The sequence below is a fragment of the Thunnus maccoyii genome, chromosome 13 (genome assembly GCF_910596095.1).
Source record: "Thunnus maccoyii chromosome 13, fThuMac1.1, whole genome shotgun sequence".
In the NCBI taxonomy this organism is placed as follows: domain Eukaryota; kingdom Metazoa; phylum Chordata; class Actinopteri; order Scombriformes; family Scombridae; genus Thunnus; species Thunnus maccoyii.
The window spans coordinates 5651859-5668069 of NC_056545.1; the positions used below are offsets into that span (position 1 = coordinate 5651859).

At 38.0% G+C, this 16211-nt stretch overlaps 2 protein-coding genes across 4 annotated transcripts in view; one reads left to right on the top strand and one right to left on the bottom strand.

The window, feature by feature from the left end:
• On the bottom strand, positions 1-13746 carry tmem248 (transmembrane protein 248). 2 transcript variants are annotated; one of them, XM_042432353.1, is made up of 7 exons: positions 13345-13746; positions 10020-10178; positions 8259-8547; positions 5272-5422; positions 3907-4090; positions 2054-2235; positions 1-653 (listed from the first exon to the last, which is right to left on the bottom strand). In XM_042432353.1, the coding sequence occupies exons 1-7, from the start codon at positions 13345-13347 to the stop codon at positions 596-598; spliced, it is 1026 nt and encodes a 341-aa protein (XP_042288287.1). In that variant the 5' UTR covers positions 13348-13746; the 3' UTR covers positions 1-595. The 2 variants fall into 2 exon arrangements, with proteins under 2 accessions (XP_042288287.1, XP_042288288.1); XM_042432354.1 differs by having other exon boundaries at positions 2092-2235; positions 13345-13737.
• lig3 (ligase III, DNA, ATP-dependent) overlaps positions 10821-16211 on the top strand; it is a 26093-nt gene continuing 20702 nt past the window's right edge. The window contains exon 1 of one of the 2 annotated variants that reach the window (XM_042432351.1): positions 10821-10840. The gene's annotated coding sequence lies outside the window, so the exon portion shown is untranslated. Of the gene's footprint in view, positions 10841-13210; positions 13330-16211 lie in introns of those variants that run through there. The other variant, XM_042432350.1, reaches the window with a different exon arrangement.

Here is a 16211-nt window from a genome sequence, read left to right on the forward strand (position 1 = left end):
ACAAGTGCATACTGAAGATTTAATTATAAATGTGTCACAAGCATCTCATCCGTAAGTTAATAACCCAAACCAGATAGTCAGGTATACTTTAGCTCACTTAAACATCTTCAGAGTGACTAAACATCATGCTTTGTCATCATGGGAGATAAAAAATACTTTGTTCACACACAGTTTTGAGATATCCAAACATTTACAGCAATAACTCTGTGATAAAAGCCACAAAACATCTCGATTTTTTTTAAGTATCTTGCTTGGAAATGGGACCAAATGACTGCTAGAAAAATGGCTATGTTGTTCTATAGTCTGGCCTCTTGCTTTGTTAATGTACTGCATGTTCTGACATGGCACAAGGGGACTCAGGCAAAATAATAAGAATAAACAAAAAGAAAAAAAAAAGGTTTTGCACTGAATATTAGAGTTCCTACAAATATTTACACCACAGAGACAGGCACTTGTATATCTTTGGTTGGAGAGACCCAACATTGCAAGAGTAATGCATTCACAGAGCTTTTGTGTCCCTTATTGTATTTCCGGGGTTCACTAGGCAACTGGTATGTTTATTTTCATTTCTTCTGTTTCTTTGAGTTTGTCCATGTTACAGGTAAGTTCTGAGACAGATCTCGGATGTCTTTTTAACCCTCTGACAATGCAACCTGCAAGACAAGAAAAGGGTTTAAGTTTGGCATGAAAGGGATTACTGCACACAATAAAACAATTTTAAAAATCCTTGTGTTCTTGTCGTTCAAAGTGTCATTCTTGATATTACCACTTGATGGCACCAAAATATGAACTGTTCAAATCCTTTGCATAGTAAGTAAGAATCAAGCTGGATGTATAGTTGTGCTTAAGGGGTTACAGTGTAGTTATAATATGTCAGGGCTTCGGCAGCTACAGATATACCACATGAAGACTGCAAGAAATGTGATTGGTCAGCATTAGCTGCTTATGTTTTCTCATACAAGTTTCTGATGCCACTAGTCATTTTTGAGAGCAAGGACAACCTTAAGGAAGTTGGAGAAAGACTCTTATCTTCCGCTTTTCAGGAATGTAAATAAGTAGTTTCCTACTCAGAAATGAGAAAAGGCAAAATAAGAAGACCTGGATGTAACTCCAGTTACAGTTACATCATCACTCTAATATACAAAGTGAATGAAAGAATGTGTCACTGTGGGGAATATAAGGAAAGCACGTAATCCAATGCTGAAGTATAAATCAAAACCTACACCGTAGGTATCTACAGTGGGACTCCTGTTAACCCCTAGTATTGACTATTAATCAAGCTTTGTGCATAAGATTTATAAGCTCTTCAATAAGCAGGGAACAAGCCACTGCTTTGAAGAATTCACTCAATTATTTTAGTGAAATATCAGCTGGAGAGGAAAGTATCTGACTCATTTCACACTGGAACTGCCATTTCAAGTACCTCAAATAGAAGTCTTCAAATTTATAATCTCATTTGTTCTACTGTTCAGCCAGCTGGGGCACTCTCCTGGGTGATGTGTTTGGCCAGATTCAGACAAAGAGTCAGGGTACACTGATCTATCTTATCTCTGACCTGGCTGGCTCCCTGTACAGTGGCTGTGTTGAAAGGTGACACATGTGGATGCTGTTGTGTGTGCATTGAGCTACAATAAGCAATAAGACCAAAGAACACAGTCTTCCTTGACAGCGAGATGCAACACAGCCGAGGACCAGCATCACATAACATCACATCAGCAGCACATAACAGTGTCCCCTCAGGTTTTATGTTTTTCTGTTGGGTTATCAACAACACATCTCCTGCTATAATCACTTTAAACATCATCAGTTGAAGCATAATTAGAAAATATGTTAGTGTTAACATAGGCAGTATTAATATGTGCTCTTTATTTCTAAGCATCAAGGAGTTAATGTGTCATCTTGTTGCAGGACATACAAAAAAAACAACCAAATACATGTAGACATCCAAATATTTTAGACAATTAGCAGAAAATCCAATTGGCAGAAAATCAGCAGTGTGATTGGATCATGTCTTGGACCAATCACTGGTCAGTTGACGCTTGGCTGAAACTACCTGTTCTCGTCATATAGCACTGCTGGTGTCTGTTGTACCTTCTCAGGGCAGAAGTCGGGGTTGGTTTGCCGTACTTTGCCAGGCCGCCCCTTGATGACTGCATAGCAGAACATAGTGATGACCATGACAAACAGGAAGTAGCTTGTGTGCATCAGGTGCAGGTTGATGAGAGAACGGTCATCCTGGGGAGAAAAGACACTGCAGGTTGTGAAAAGGCTATATGCTTGATTTCTACTGGCTCACTAAACAAAATGCAGATTTAAACTCTAGGATTATATTTTCTTACTGTTAAGAGTTGCAGTTATTAACTTTTAATATATTTAAGACCAGTTATGGTGTGAGTTTACAGATCAGAGGAGCTTCTCACACTGCACAGCTGATATTGCATGCATGTGTTCTTTTGCTCCGACGATGTGTGCAACAGTGTGGCTCATTGATGTGTTTAAAATAGTGAATCTAAAAAGTATTCCAGCGCACACCAGGATATAAGGATTAACACTATTTTATTAAAAAACAAAAGGAGTGAACTACACATTTCGCACGTTGCTTCATTAGATTTGCTCTGTGTTTTTGATAGTTTTTGGACAACAACGGAGGTAATAACAGAGGAATAAGATATATCAGGCTTTGGATACACACACAACACTTGTAAGTAGATAGGTTCATGTGTTGGTTTGGCTCTGCACATGTGATTTGCTGAAAATTGCCAGCCAAAGCCTTTAACAGCACTCTTTTAGAATGACAGACCCTTGCTGTTATAACTTAAAATCCCACGTCAAGACTTAGAAGAAAATAACAGAAACAGGAAGGAACTAAAAGTCAAGTGTCCATCTGTTTCTCTATTATTTTGTTGATGGCAGTGGAAAAGGCTGTCTCAAGCACCACTCCTGAATCCTCCGTGTGTTCAAGTGCGCTGAGATCAGGTAACTGTGCGGGTGCAGCATATTTTTCAAATTGTTTTCAGGCTCATCGGACCGTTCAGAGCCCGGTTGTGGCCTATCAATGGGATCACTGTAATCCTGGAACAATCTACTGCCATCAGTATAGAAGTAAGACTAAATGGCTTTCAGAATAGGCTTTGTGTTCGGTCACATTAACCTCTTCTATTAGGGGCTTTTGGGAGTGATCACATACTCTACCTGGAAATTACAACTGAATAGTTCCAAAACGCAATCACTGGAATAATAGGTCACTTTTGAGATTTCTTGTTGTTTCGTTGTTGTGTTCTGCTACTATTTCATTAAAAATATGGCCCTCTCAAAAAGAAAAGATATCTAAAAGTATAAAATACTATATTAACATATTCAAAAAAGTATACACTTGACCTATTCAGGTCAAGTAGTAATTACACTGAATTAAATGTTCTACAGCTGTAGAGCAGCTGCATTACATCATTTTCATAGTTCAATATGGTCTGCATGATAACTTTTTTTTTATTTAAGAAAAAAGAAAAATGAATAGAAAATGGGAAATTAAAAATAATTGAGTAAGAGGAATACAAGACAAAGGAGTCACACATTTGGAAGGACTTTATCTCCCACCTGAGGATTCTTGATTTATGATTTAATACTTGTAGTTTCGACTTTTAAGTTTCTTCTAATATAGTCCCCAGAATCTGTTTTCAGTTCTGACCAAAACTGTACTTAGTGCATCACTGTAGAAGCCCCTATAGTAGATCTTGTGTGCCTAGCTGTGCCCATCTTATGCATAGTTTTGTTGACTCAGCTGCTACTATGCAAGTCAACTGAGACATTAGAATGCAAACGTTGGATCCTGGATCAACAAACTCTTACTAAATAAATACTGTGACTAAACAATGTTGGCTATCATAAAATAAGGAGGTGGTGACTCACATCGGGGACGATGACAGTCAGCTTTGGGTTGAGTGCGTGGTACACTTTGCCGATGGCTCCTTTGTAACACCAGAAGGGGTTGTAATCCTGACTGTACTTAGTATCCGAGTCGCGGACTGTGGTGAACACCTTGTACCAAGACGTGGCATTAGTATATGTCTCCGGCACGCAGTGTGGCGGCTGCCTGCAAAGCAAAACACAGATTGTTGTCTGTTGATTGGTCGTGGAACTGTTCACAATATGTTGGTTATGACAGAAATGCTAAAGATGAAGAATTTATTGGCTCATTTATATAATTCTTTGTATTTAATCATCCAATTATTTATTTCATAATTCCTTATTATTTAATACTGGTCATTTTGAAGTTTCATAGATCATTACCCATCCAAACAGAAAGGAAAAGACCAAATCTGTTAAAATCCTATAGGGCTAGACTATGTATAATAATAAAATAAACATCAATACACTGAGACAGAATTACAGACAGTTATCTACGTATACTTTTAGAGTTTATACATCTCCTCTGAAAGCAATGACAAACTACCAATAAGTAAGTCACATCTGACATCCGATGAAGCTAAATATTTTTTAAAAATGACACGCTGACAGCTCGTTATAGTTTCACGGACTGACAAAAGAAGCTACTGCTTTGCCTTGAAGGCTGCAGTTACTGGGACATGTTTCCCGACATTTTCAACATGCAAGCATGCTTTTGCAACACAGAAATTTCCTCTTGTTTTTTTTTTTTTTTTACAAGTTTCACTAATCAAAAAAAGCATCATACTTGCACCCCAAGTATGAGCATGCAAGACCCCTGTAGGACTAGCAAATGTGTCTCTAAATTATTTGTGAAATAATACACTGCCGTAATTTGAAGTATTTTTGAACTGCTGTTGTGAAATGAGCCTCTGACTCACAGCTGCTGATGGTCACAGTTCGAAGGCTATTGTGACCTAGCGAGTGGCCCAGTTTATTAAGTCCAACCACTGTTTCAGTCTTAACATCTAACAACACTCCACCATGCAGATGACAAGATTGTATAATATTCGAACAAAAAACTGTTATGAATTTCAGCTTTTAGTTTTTGACTAATCTGAAAATATTTTTGCTTTGTTAACTAAGTGTAAAGAACAATAAATACCTTTATATGTTTGGCCTTCATACTCATGGTACACATTTTCTTTTCTCAGATATTACCAACTAATTGCTTAGATTAAACATTGTATGGAGGCACTAAACGTAATACTCAAAATATTGTCAGAAATTATGTGAAAACATGGGGATATTTCATTTTGTCAGTAACAGCCTGCTCTGTGCAGAGATATAAAGTGTGTCCTTGTAAGACAGGGAGGCAGTCCAACTCACACTGTGACTGGGAAGATATTGCCGGTCGCCGTGATGGTCATGCAAGTGCTGAACACCACCTGCTCACAGTGGCCGTGCAGAACACATTCGTCTGAGTTCCAGGATACAGGAAGGGTAAAAGTGATGTTTATTTCTTCATGGGCTTCCCGGCCTAAACACAAAAACATACGAGGACACCATGACAGCAGATAACTGATTAATATAAAATGAACATGATTACTCGTGAGCTTCAAACCACTGCTAAGAGAAAAATATTAGTGTCCGTTTTCTAATTTTCTTTCAATTTTCAGTCACACCAAGTTGTTTATGAAACCCTACCATGAGCTCAGGTCATATGTGTCTAACTTGCATATCCACATTCTTGTAACTATTATGCTGACATGGGAACAACTGCATCCTACAGGCCTGAGGAGAGGCGCCTCCTAGCTCTGAGGCAATTATTAGAGCCTGGTGCAGTCTAAACAGTATGAATACAACTCCCACAGCAGGAGACCAGGGAGAGCCAGAGCAGCGATATTTGATGTCATACCAAGCTACTCCCCTGATTACGAATGACAAACTGATTTTGTCGGTTTATGCAATATTTATCAAGCTTCAATGGGGATTAGAAGATTATCAGTCAAAGCGAGTGGACTCCTGGGTGTGACTGAGGATAGATGTGGGCTTTGTCAACATAAGCGCGTATCAAGGGAGGTACAACCAGGAGTCTCCAAGCAAAAGTAATTCCTATTCTCACAAGCAAAATCAGACAACATAATGGAACATGAAAGTCGTTGAACCTGTCTAGTCATCATGTACCTGAACGAGGTGATTTTTGCTGAAAACAGACTTGTAGGCTAATTAGATGGACAAGTGGACGTGTTTGACAGCCCTCTCAGGAACATCCAATCATATTCATATAGGTGTAAAGTGCTGATATCCTCATGTTAAGGCTTTTTGGTGCTGCAGCTCCTCCTCTTTGGAAGATATAATGTTCATGTATGTGTTTGTTATGCAGGGGAATAATTCTCCAGCAGAATCGTCACCGATGCTTCAATTTGAGTGCTCCCTCAAAAGGCAGCATTTTTCACAAGAGCAATTAAAAAAAAAAAAAAAAAAAAAAAAGGTGTGAAATTTTAATAGCAAATAATTAAATAAAGGATTCATTTGACTTTGCAGTAAACTGATTTTGTTAGAGAACCATAATTCAGGGTGAGTGAGATGATGTCAATATAATATCTAATATACAGTATATGCTGGTCTATCTAACAAAAGATACACATTTATATGCAGTGAGTTTTTAAATACAATTTTTTTTTATTATTTCATTTATATATGCTATCATTTAGAGAAAAACTCTTTTGATTAAGTGATTTCACAACGCCTCAGTTGTGAAATCACTTAAGGCTGACAGTTCCTTGGTATATTCTATTCACTTCTAGTTCAGCGGAAGCCCAAACAGACAGCACTATTTGCTCAGTGTGATAAAATATTTGCATAGCTCTTCGTTTACTTTGCTCATCCATTCTAGTGGCTTTAAATTTGAGGACAAGGGCACACAACCAAGCCTCTTAACAGCACCATAAAGTGAAAGACAAACAAGGGCAAAAAAAAAAAAAAAAAAAAAAAAAAAAAAAATATATATATATATATATATATATATATATATATATATATATATATATATATATATAAATGTAATCATGAAAGAGCCAAAGTATTGTACCAATATTCACTAATAACAGCAAGAAATCTATCTGCGATTGAGCTGAAACTATCAGCGCAAATTCGAAGATAGAACGTCTTCATAAGTAGGACTAAAACCACAGATACAGCTAATCTGGATGGGATTAATATCAGTGTGTAGCGCTGTAAAAAAAAAATATATATCTGACCTTACCTGGAAAATCTAATCCCCTCTGAATGTAGCTATCAACACAACATATTAATTTTCATCTGTCCCTTGTTGCAAGTTATAGCAATAAAATGGTGAAATGTAACAGTTTGTGTCCTCACACCTATGTTTGTGTTGTAAGCAACATATCCATATAATGCTCCAAAGTTCAGTCTATTTTCTTAAATGTTTAATTTGTTTCAAAGATGACATCTGATTTAAGTATGAAAGGGAAAAAAGGTAACCATCCCGGAAAATATGAACGTATGTTTCCTGTTCCATGTCTGCCAGACTATCAATTGCTGAAGTTAAAAGTGAAACTCTTTAAACTTCTTTTAAGATGATTTAGTTACACGAGGCAAAGACAGAGACAACGACAGCCAGGTTGGTAGTGACTGAGAAACGCCTTTTGGTTTGAGGTGTGAAACCAGCCTGAAAGAAAGAAATCTGCTAAGTTCAATGTCGCAGTCATTTCATCTATCCTTTTAAAAGTTTCTCTCTGTGGACCAGTACAGTAAATACACATGCTCTCTTGCTCCCTCACACAGGCGAGGGAGAAAGTAAAACACACATTCTCTTTGAGTTTGTGTTGTCACAGGAGACTAATGGGAAAGTTAACAAATAAATGTTTAAGCATGCAGACATGATAAATGCAGAACCTCACAGCCATTGTTCACTTTGTTACACCTTCTGAAACCTTTAAGTCTGAAATCTATAGGAGGACTGAATGGGAACAGCTTAATGTTATACAACCCTGCCACCCTGTTTGCTCACCATGTTTAAACAGAGTCATCACACAAAGACTCCAGTTAAAACCCATTAAAAGGATAAATTCCCACCAAGAGGTAACAGTAACATGCAGACATTATGGACTGCATACAGTACATGTCTCACTTGACAAATACATTTTTGGAACAATAATATATTTAAAGGATATGGTTAGTGATTCTCGATATTTTCCTTATTGTCAACAAATCTCATGTGCAGAGCCAATCAGGTGCTTCCTGTGCTACATATCACAACAACCTAGCTGATATCCCAATAAACATAAATACTGATTTTCTGAACACTGAACATGGAACAAATAAAACTATTAATGTGAATGAGAATTTACCAGATAGGCCGACTTGCTGCCCCAGCACTGTGGCGTACAGGTGGGTAATATTGCGAGAGTATCCTCCAAACGGGCGCTGGGGGTCCAGCGTGAGGGTGATGGGGACTGACATGTTGATGGGACCTGAGTCCTCTAGCAGGAGGGGAACTTGGGTGCTGGAACGAGCCTGACCGCTGGTCACGACCATGCTCTCTGGCGTGGTCGACTCATTCAGGCCGTGCTTTATCGTTTCATTCTCTGACACACAAAAGTCCAGCTCATTGAAGCGCAGCAGAAAAGTGTTCCAGTCCTGAGAAAGGGGGTAAGGGGGTTTTTAATTGTTGGACAGAACAACAGGCTGTGATTTACTGAACATCTATGACTTCATTTACACCTGGCACTGATGTGTCGATAAAATCATATTCATCTTTGTCATATTATCGTTATGTATTGGCAGGAAACATCTAAACCTACTTGTACTATATGTAATGGTTTCCTCACAATCCGTTTTCCATGTTACTGTCTACAGTCTTTTTGATTTACATATGCTTCCAGTTGAGATCCACATGCAAATGTTTATTTCCATAAATATATCTCTCATGCACTGAAGACACACACACACATTCCCTGTGTCTGGTTTTCATTATACTTCTTATTCTCTCCAAAAAGTCCTTCCAGCAAGGTGCACATCAGAGCTAAGTGATGTGATTTAAAGACTCATTGTGATGGAAATGATCCAAAAATGAAATTTTGCACAAAGAAAGATGAGAGGAATCATGTTGGCATATCTAGGATTTTAAACCATTACTGAATCATATTTAAAGTATCAGATGGATACTGAAACATAAACAAAATTTTAGAAATACAGTAAGGATAGAGAATGTTATATTGCTGTATTGATTTTAAAGCCCCCTGAGGCAAATCTGTGATTTGTGATATTAGGCTATACAAATAAAACTTACTTGACTTGACAGTATATCAAGAAAACCCAATTTTCTTAATTGTTATACCATAATTAGTTGCTTATTTTATTCTTGCAGACGGACCTGGGTGAGACTAGCGGAGGATGAATAGTAGTGGTCAACCAACATGGGTTTTTCAATGGCCGATGCTGATATTTAGGGAGCAGTGAGGCTGATGGATGATATATAATGCTGATATGTTGGGTTTTTTTGCATACGATAAAATACAATTTAATAATAATTATAACAAATGAGACACAAAATTGCTGAACTTAAATGAACGTTTATATAACACTAATGTTATTGTCTGCATTGTCTCTGTTTGCTTAAGTAGATCTGCACTCTGTCTGCAGTAAATTATTTCAAATAAAAAATGTATGAACTAAATAAATGTCCACAGGTAATCAAAAAATTAAATTTTGTAAAACAAAAAAAACTTATTATGATCATCTCTGCACACTGCTCAGCATTAGTGGAGGTTCTAGCAGCCAAATGTAGACCTTTTTATCTACCATGAGAATTCACAATCGTGATCATCATCACTTATGAAGTTATCAGCCTCGTGAGTGCAGGCATCGGCTGATGCCAATTATCTCAAAATGCCATTAATCCATAATTAAATCGGCCAACTGATTGATCCGTCAACCACTATTGAATAGGTCATAAGGTAAAGGCGACATGGTTCAGATTTTTGGGACACAGGTCATGAACTGACTTTTAGCATTAGCAGTGACTATATTTTGCTGATATTTGAGGAATACTAAATGGAGCAGATAATGCAATTTCATCTGTTTTAAAATACTGTGTGGGTGTACCTCACCTCTGTCAACTCTGGAGACTTGATCTCTTTAATCTTGAAGAAATAACCGATGGTCAGGAAGGCGATGGCCACTGCACTGACGCTGATCATAAAAATGACCAGCGGTGGACGGTTGTTGATGTAGCTTCTCAGGTTCTCTATAGGATTTAACAGGTACACCTGCATATGGACAAATACACAATGTATGACAAAGGTTTCTATCAATGATGGTAAATAAAATCTCACCTGAACCATGAATAACAGGTGAACTCTCAAAACTTGAGTCTGTTTTTGGTCAAATTACTAGGGCTGTAGTCTGCTGGTCGACTGGTCGATTAGCTGGTCGATATGCTCTCGTCCAACTAAATTCATATTGGTCGAATAATCTCCATGTTATTTTCATAAGGAGAAAAGTGCTACATCAACAGCTTTCCAGGAGTAATCCATTATTTCCTGCGGCGGGAGGGACAGACTAACAAATTACCTGTGAAAACACCCCCGTTGTTTTCACAACTTTGAACTCGCCCAATCTAACGGAGACTGCTGGGTCTAACTGTGCTCAACGTTTACTGAACGTACTGAACGTTTACTGAATCTGTATTTCTCCATAATGACACAACGAGAACCCCCACCAGGCCAAAAAATTATTATTTTTTTGATAATTGAAATCGATAGCGTTTGGGAGTCTCTGAGCAGCGCTGTTCTGGTACGTGAGTCAACCTCTGTCGTTGCCTGGGAAACCACTGGTAGCGTGGCTCCGTTAAGGAGTATGTTGGCGTAGCGAGTGGGAAAGAGTGAGCGGCAGAGAAGTGACGGTAGATACGAGCGGGGCAGAGGAAAAGGTTAGTAGTAAGTTGTCAGTCTGGCAGTAAATGTACAGTACAGACTACAGTGTGTCAGTTAATAAATGCTAAAAAGTCACGTCTGTTGTTTCCCCAAATGCTGGAAAAGTGAAGGAGGTTAGCTCCAAAGTTAGCAACAATGGGCTAGCATAACCTGAAGACACAAAACAGAAATACAGAACAGAAATACAGAAATGTATGGCTGCCGAGTTTACTGTGCACTCTGTCCCGTTACATCGCGCGACTAATCAATTAGTTGAAGATTATGTACGATTTTAGTCGACCAAGATTTTCTTTGGTTGACTACAGCCCTACAAATTACAATATTTAAAAAGTGACGCATACATAATTAGACCAGAAAAGTTCATTAAAAAAAAGAAAAAAAGAAAATTCAAGTCCTAGACAGACAAGCTTTGTTGAAGATTTAGGGTTAAAATGATAAGCATTAAATAATCAAATAAAAAACAAAATAAGCAAAGATAGTTTAGTTTGAATCTAAGTCAGTATCCTTACAGATTTCACATGGTTGAGGCTGCTAGATGGGGTGTCATAGATCTAAAAAATCAACTATTTAAGAAAAATCAGGCTATCATTTATTTTGCCCAGTCAAGATTGGTGAAATGCAACTGATAATGTAGCATCCGATACTCTAAAGATAATTAAATCTAAACTAAATAATATGAATATTTTAGCTTTATGTGTTGATAACAGCCATGTGCAAGTTTCTTGTTAATCTGCAGCATTAATTTTAGTCATAACAAAACAAAGTGGTACAAACATTACACACAATGAGACAACATTACTTATTTAACTATCTTCAAAACATGTTTCCAACACAACATATTTTTAGGCAGGTAAATCCTGTGCTGAAGTGCTTAACCGTACACTAGTATCTCAGGTGCAGCACTGTTATGTCCGTTCAGGTATTTGGAACTTGTGTGTTGCTTACATCTTTACTTGTACGTTCAACTGGTTTAGCAAGACACTTTTGGCCATGGTGTGATGATTCAATGGGACATAGGTCAGCAGAGCTGCCTTTTAAGACCACGCAATTAATTTATGCAATAAACTGGTTGCTTTTAAAAGTCCAAAATGGCATTAATGTTGAATGAGTGGTTTATATTCAAGTCCTCCTCCACTCAACAACATGTTTTTCTTCTTGTTCCTACATTTGGATGTTTGAGCTTCTCTGTACAGAATGATTCTCTCTGAGAGTTTGACACTTGAAGTTTTCACATTCATCTGCTGAAAGTGGAAAATTTGTGCTCACTGAAAATCTGATTTTAAAAGGGTGGTCCTGCCAGCATGATTTGTGACATTACAACTAGTTTGGAGTCAATCCTGGTCCAAAATTCAACTAACACAAGCGCGATGTGGAAACTTGAAGCCTCCAATGCACAAACACTGAGAATTGACTTTACAGTGAAGTAGCAGACATCTTGTGTCCGGCAGTTAAACTTCTGAAATTAACGATATTTGCATATTCATAGATTCTGGATTGAGAAGGATGAGATGCCATTTTCAAGATTTTAAAAGAAAACCATATCAGATACAAATAATCATTCAGAGTATTTTATATACAACTTAAAAACATGTCTGCAGGGGATACTTAAGTATCTAAAGTGACATGTCTTCAGCAGTGGTATTCAGCCAATCTGATGAAACAATGAAACAAATGCTTCTGGCTGGTACTTTAAAATTAGGGTACTGCATGATACATAATAGGATGCATGTTTTGAAAAATAGTGTATAACAGACTTTATAATGCAAAATGTTCTCATGATTCACTGCATTCACAGCACCAAAAATACAGAGCAGTTAAGAGGGGGAACTATATGTTATTATATAAAAGGCAGAAAACAGGTCTGTCAGTCTCCAAATCTGCCAGCCACTTTTACAATTTACTTTTAAGTTCGTAAAAAAATAAAAAGACCTCACCCCTCTGCCCATCGTTTTTGACCGTTTCAAGTTTTTGCTATGGCGTAAGAGGTAAGATAACTGTTTATGCAAACCATTTCTGAGTAACTTGTCAAGTCTTTCGACCTCGTCATCATTCACTCCTTCAAACTGCACGCAGCAACTAAAACATTTCTGCTTTTTGACTGCATGTATACTAAAGATATATCCTCCTCCAAAATACAACATTACTACGACAGGCTGCAGCGTTCAGTAACGTTACCAGCCTAGAAGTTGACATTTTGTTGGATCAAAACAGTGAATTACCGAATTGTAGGGACCCGAAACTAAGCCAGAGGGGTTTTCCATCATGCTTTATAAAGTCAGCAATTAAACTGGATAACTTTGAACTGCAGGGGGGTTGTGTCTGGTGCTGGGTCTGGCTCTCAAGACACTGCAGGCAGGTGACAGAAGCTGTCAACCTTGTAGCAGGATAAGCTAGCAACCTGGCCCTCTGACAGTTGCTCCAAAGATATGACAACAATGGATGTCACACTACGACAATGCCAAACTAGAATTGAATGAAACAACAAGTAAGCTGTTCTCACCATTTTCTCTTTCTGTGCATGCGACGGATGCTAGCTGGGAGGTTCGTTGAGGGCCACAATAAAGGCAGCAGTTATCGCTGCGAAGCTAGCTTGTGTTGCTAGCTTGCTAGTCCCTCCTGAATATACCGCTGAGAAGCAAAAGTCGGTGTTGGGTGGAAACAGCCAGGCTTTCAGCGTAAGAAACACCGCGGACACCCCTTCCCATTCTTTTGCTCAGTTGTTTACTGCTGCTCTGGTGAGAAACATCTCATGCCTACAGCTTGGAATAACGTCAATAATGTATCTGGGTCCTCCCTGCCGACATCTCCTCCGCGTACCCGCACTGCGTAGTAGAAGCGTTGCAGCGCCGCTTTCTCGTGATTTCCGTAGAATCTACGCCTGAAATTGGTCGTCCGTGTAGTGGATGATATCCACGCGTACGCAATCTACGTAGACGACAAGCGAGCGGTCGGTGTGTTTACAATTTTTTGAAGGCTTTTGCTGCATTAAAGTACTGTCGGAAATAAAAATGGTGTGTTGTGTGTGTGTGTGTGTGTGTGTGTGTGTGTGTGTGTGTGTGTGTGTGTGTGTGTGTGTGTGTGTGCGTGTGTGTGTGTGTGTGTATAGTAATAATATTGCATCTATGCTGTGTTTGATTACGATTGTTTATTATGATGGGTTGAGCATTATGCTATCTATTCAATAAAGAAAAATTAAATGTTTTTCTTAAGAGTACAAAACGCACAGGATTCATATGTTGATACATTTGCCAAATTTTATTCAGATATACATTATACAAACTTTTCAAATTCAGTTTTGGGTTTGTAAGGCTGCAACTAACAATTATTATTATCATTATCAGTTAATCTGTCGATTATTTTCCTGATTAATCAATTAGTTGTTTGGTCCATAAAATGTCAGAAAATGGTGAAAAACGTCAATCACTGTTTCCCAAAGCCCGAGGTAACGTCTTCAAATGCCTTGTTTTGTCTACAACAGTTCACAACCCAGAAATGCTCAGTTTACTGTCATAGAAGCACTAAAGAAACCAGAAAATATTCACATTTGAGAAGCTGAAATCAGAGAATTTGGACATTTTTTTCCAAAAAGAAAAGACTCAAAACAATGAATCCATTATCAAAATAATTGGCAATTAATTTAATAGTTGGCAAATAATTGATTATTCAACTAATATCTGCTAGAGATGATGAAAATGGTAATGATATGGATACTAATAATGATATTAATAAAATCAAATTTCTGGGAATGAAGGCAACATTACTACAAAAAGCTCTGGGCTCACATGTTGATACATTTCCAATTAACTGTATATTATGAAAACAACTACACACCTACAATTTAGTATTAAATCAGCAAGTAAATCTTGTGACCTGAATCATAATTAAAACAAATCAAATTAGCTTGTCCAAATGATATGGACAGTAGGCTATTTCTTCAATTGAAAGTAGTCCCAGTTAAACTTCATAGCAAGGTTTGTGGATTATCCATACCTGGGATATTATAGATACTGTTAATGTTTGCAAATGTAAGTTTCAAATGTACGTTTTGAGCAGCACACACAAATTCCTATTCACATCCTGAGCTGGTGGTTTACTCATAATCAGAGCTGGTGAAACTGAACATTTTGGCAGTACCACCAGTTGGTGTCCCAAGCCAGCATGCACAAAGTCAGGCTCTGTGGCAACATTACGCCTAAGTGGAGTAGGTGTTACTAGGATTTGCCATATATACAAAATTTCAAATACATTTTTGTATGAATCCTAGCATGCAATTTGGTGGATAAATGACTAGATAAAATGTCTGTCTGCTCCCATTTTAGTTGAAGTTATATGGGTATAGATAGTTAAATAAAATTCACTAATTAGTGGGTGAACTGTATTGATCTGACTTTTTAACAGATACTACTTGACATTATGTCTTGTAGACATAAACCCAGAGTACATTTACTCAAGTACTGTGCTTTTAGTACAATTTTAAGGTACTTTTACTTTACTTAAGTATTTCCATTTTATGCTACTTTATACTTCCTACACGACACACCCACTTTACTACATGAACCCCCCCATGTTGAGACCATATCGGCATATTACACGACACACCCTCCTGACCCATAACCCTAACCGTCCTTGTCTTCATACCTAAACCTAACCAAGTGAGTGTGTCATGTAGATGCTGCAAGTCTGCAGATAGACCTACTTGCTCGAGTTTGGCATATTGACAGTCACCATCTTGGATTTTTGGAGCCAGAAGTAACCATATTTGGATGAGAGGGTGGAGCTAACCCTAACACTAGTTGCTAGCTTGGTTAGCATGGTGCATTCACAGTCTATGGTCAACTGTGATAATGCTAATGCTTATTTTTGCTGGCGAAAAACAGGCAGAGGAGTGAGATGGAGACAGCAATGTAACTGAGTCCTGATCTGCACGCTGTCTTTTTTTTCTTCCTGAAAACAAATAATTAAAAAAATATTTGTCAAAATAAACATTTGTAAAAACCCACTATTTGTGCTTTTCCGAATACCACATTCAGATGACTGAGATGGACTGAGACTCTGAGCAGCACGCATGGGAAGAAATTACAATAAAACAGATTTGTGTATATCTCTTGCTTTCTCCCTGCTGCACAGTGCGGCTGTTGCGCTGTGCTGCTCTGTCTTATCTGTCCGTGCGCTGTCAGTGTCCTCTTTTCGTGCTGCAGCATTATCAGTTATGACAATATGTGACATGAGAACATGTGAAAAGTGTCAATTGCTTGAGTCTCACGGTCAATGCGTGAAAGTTGGCAGCTTTGAGTGGCGACAACGGCTACACTTACGCGGATACACTGAGAATCTGGAGTTACGCCTTGTCACTTAGGCCTTATTACG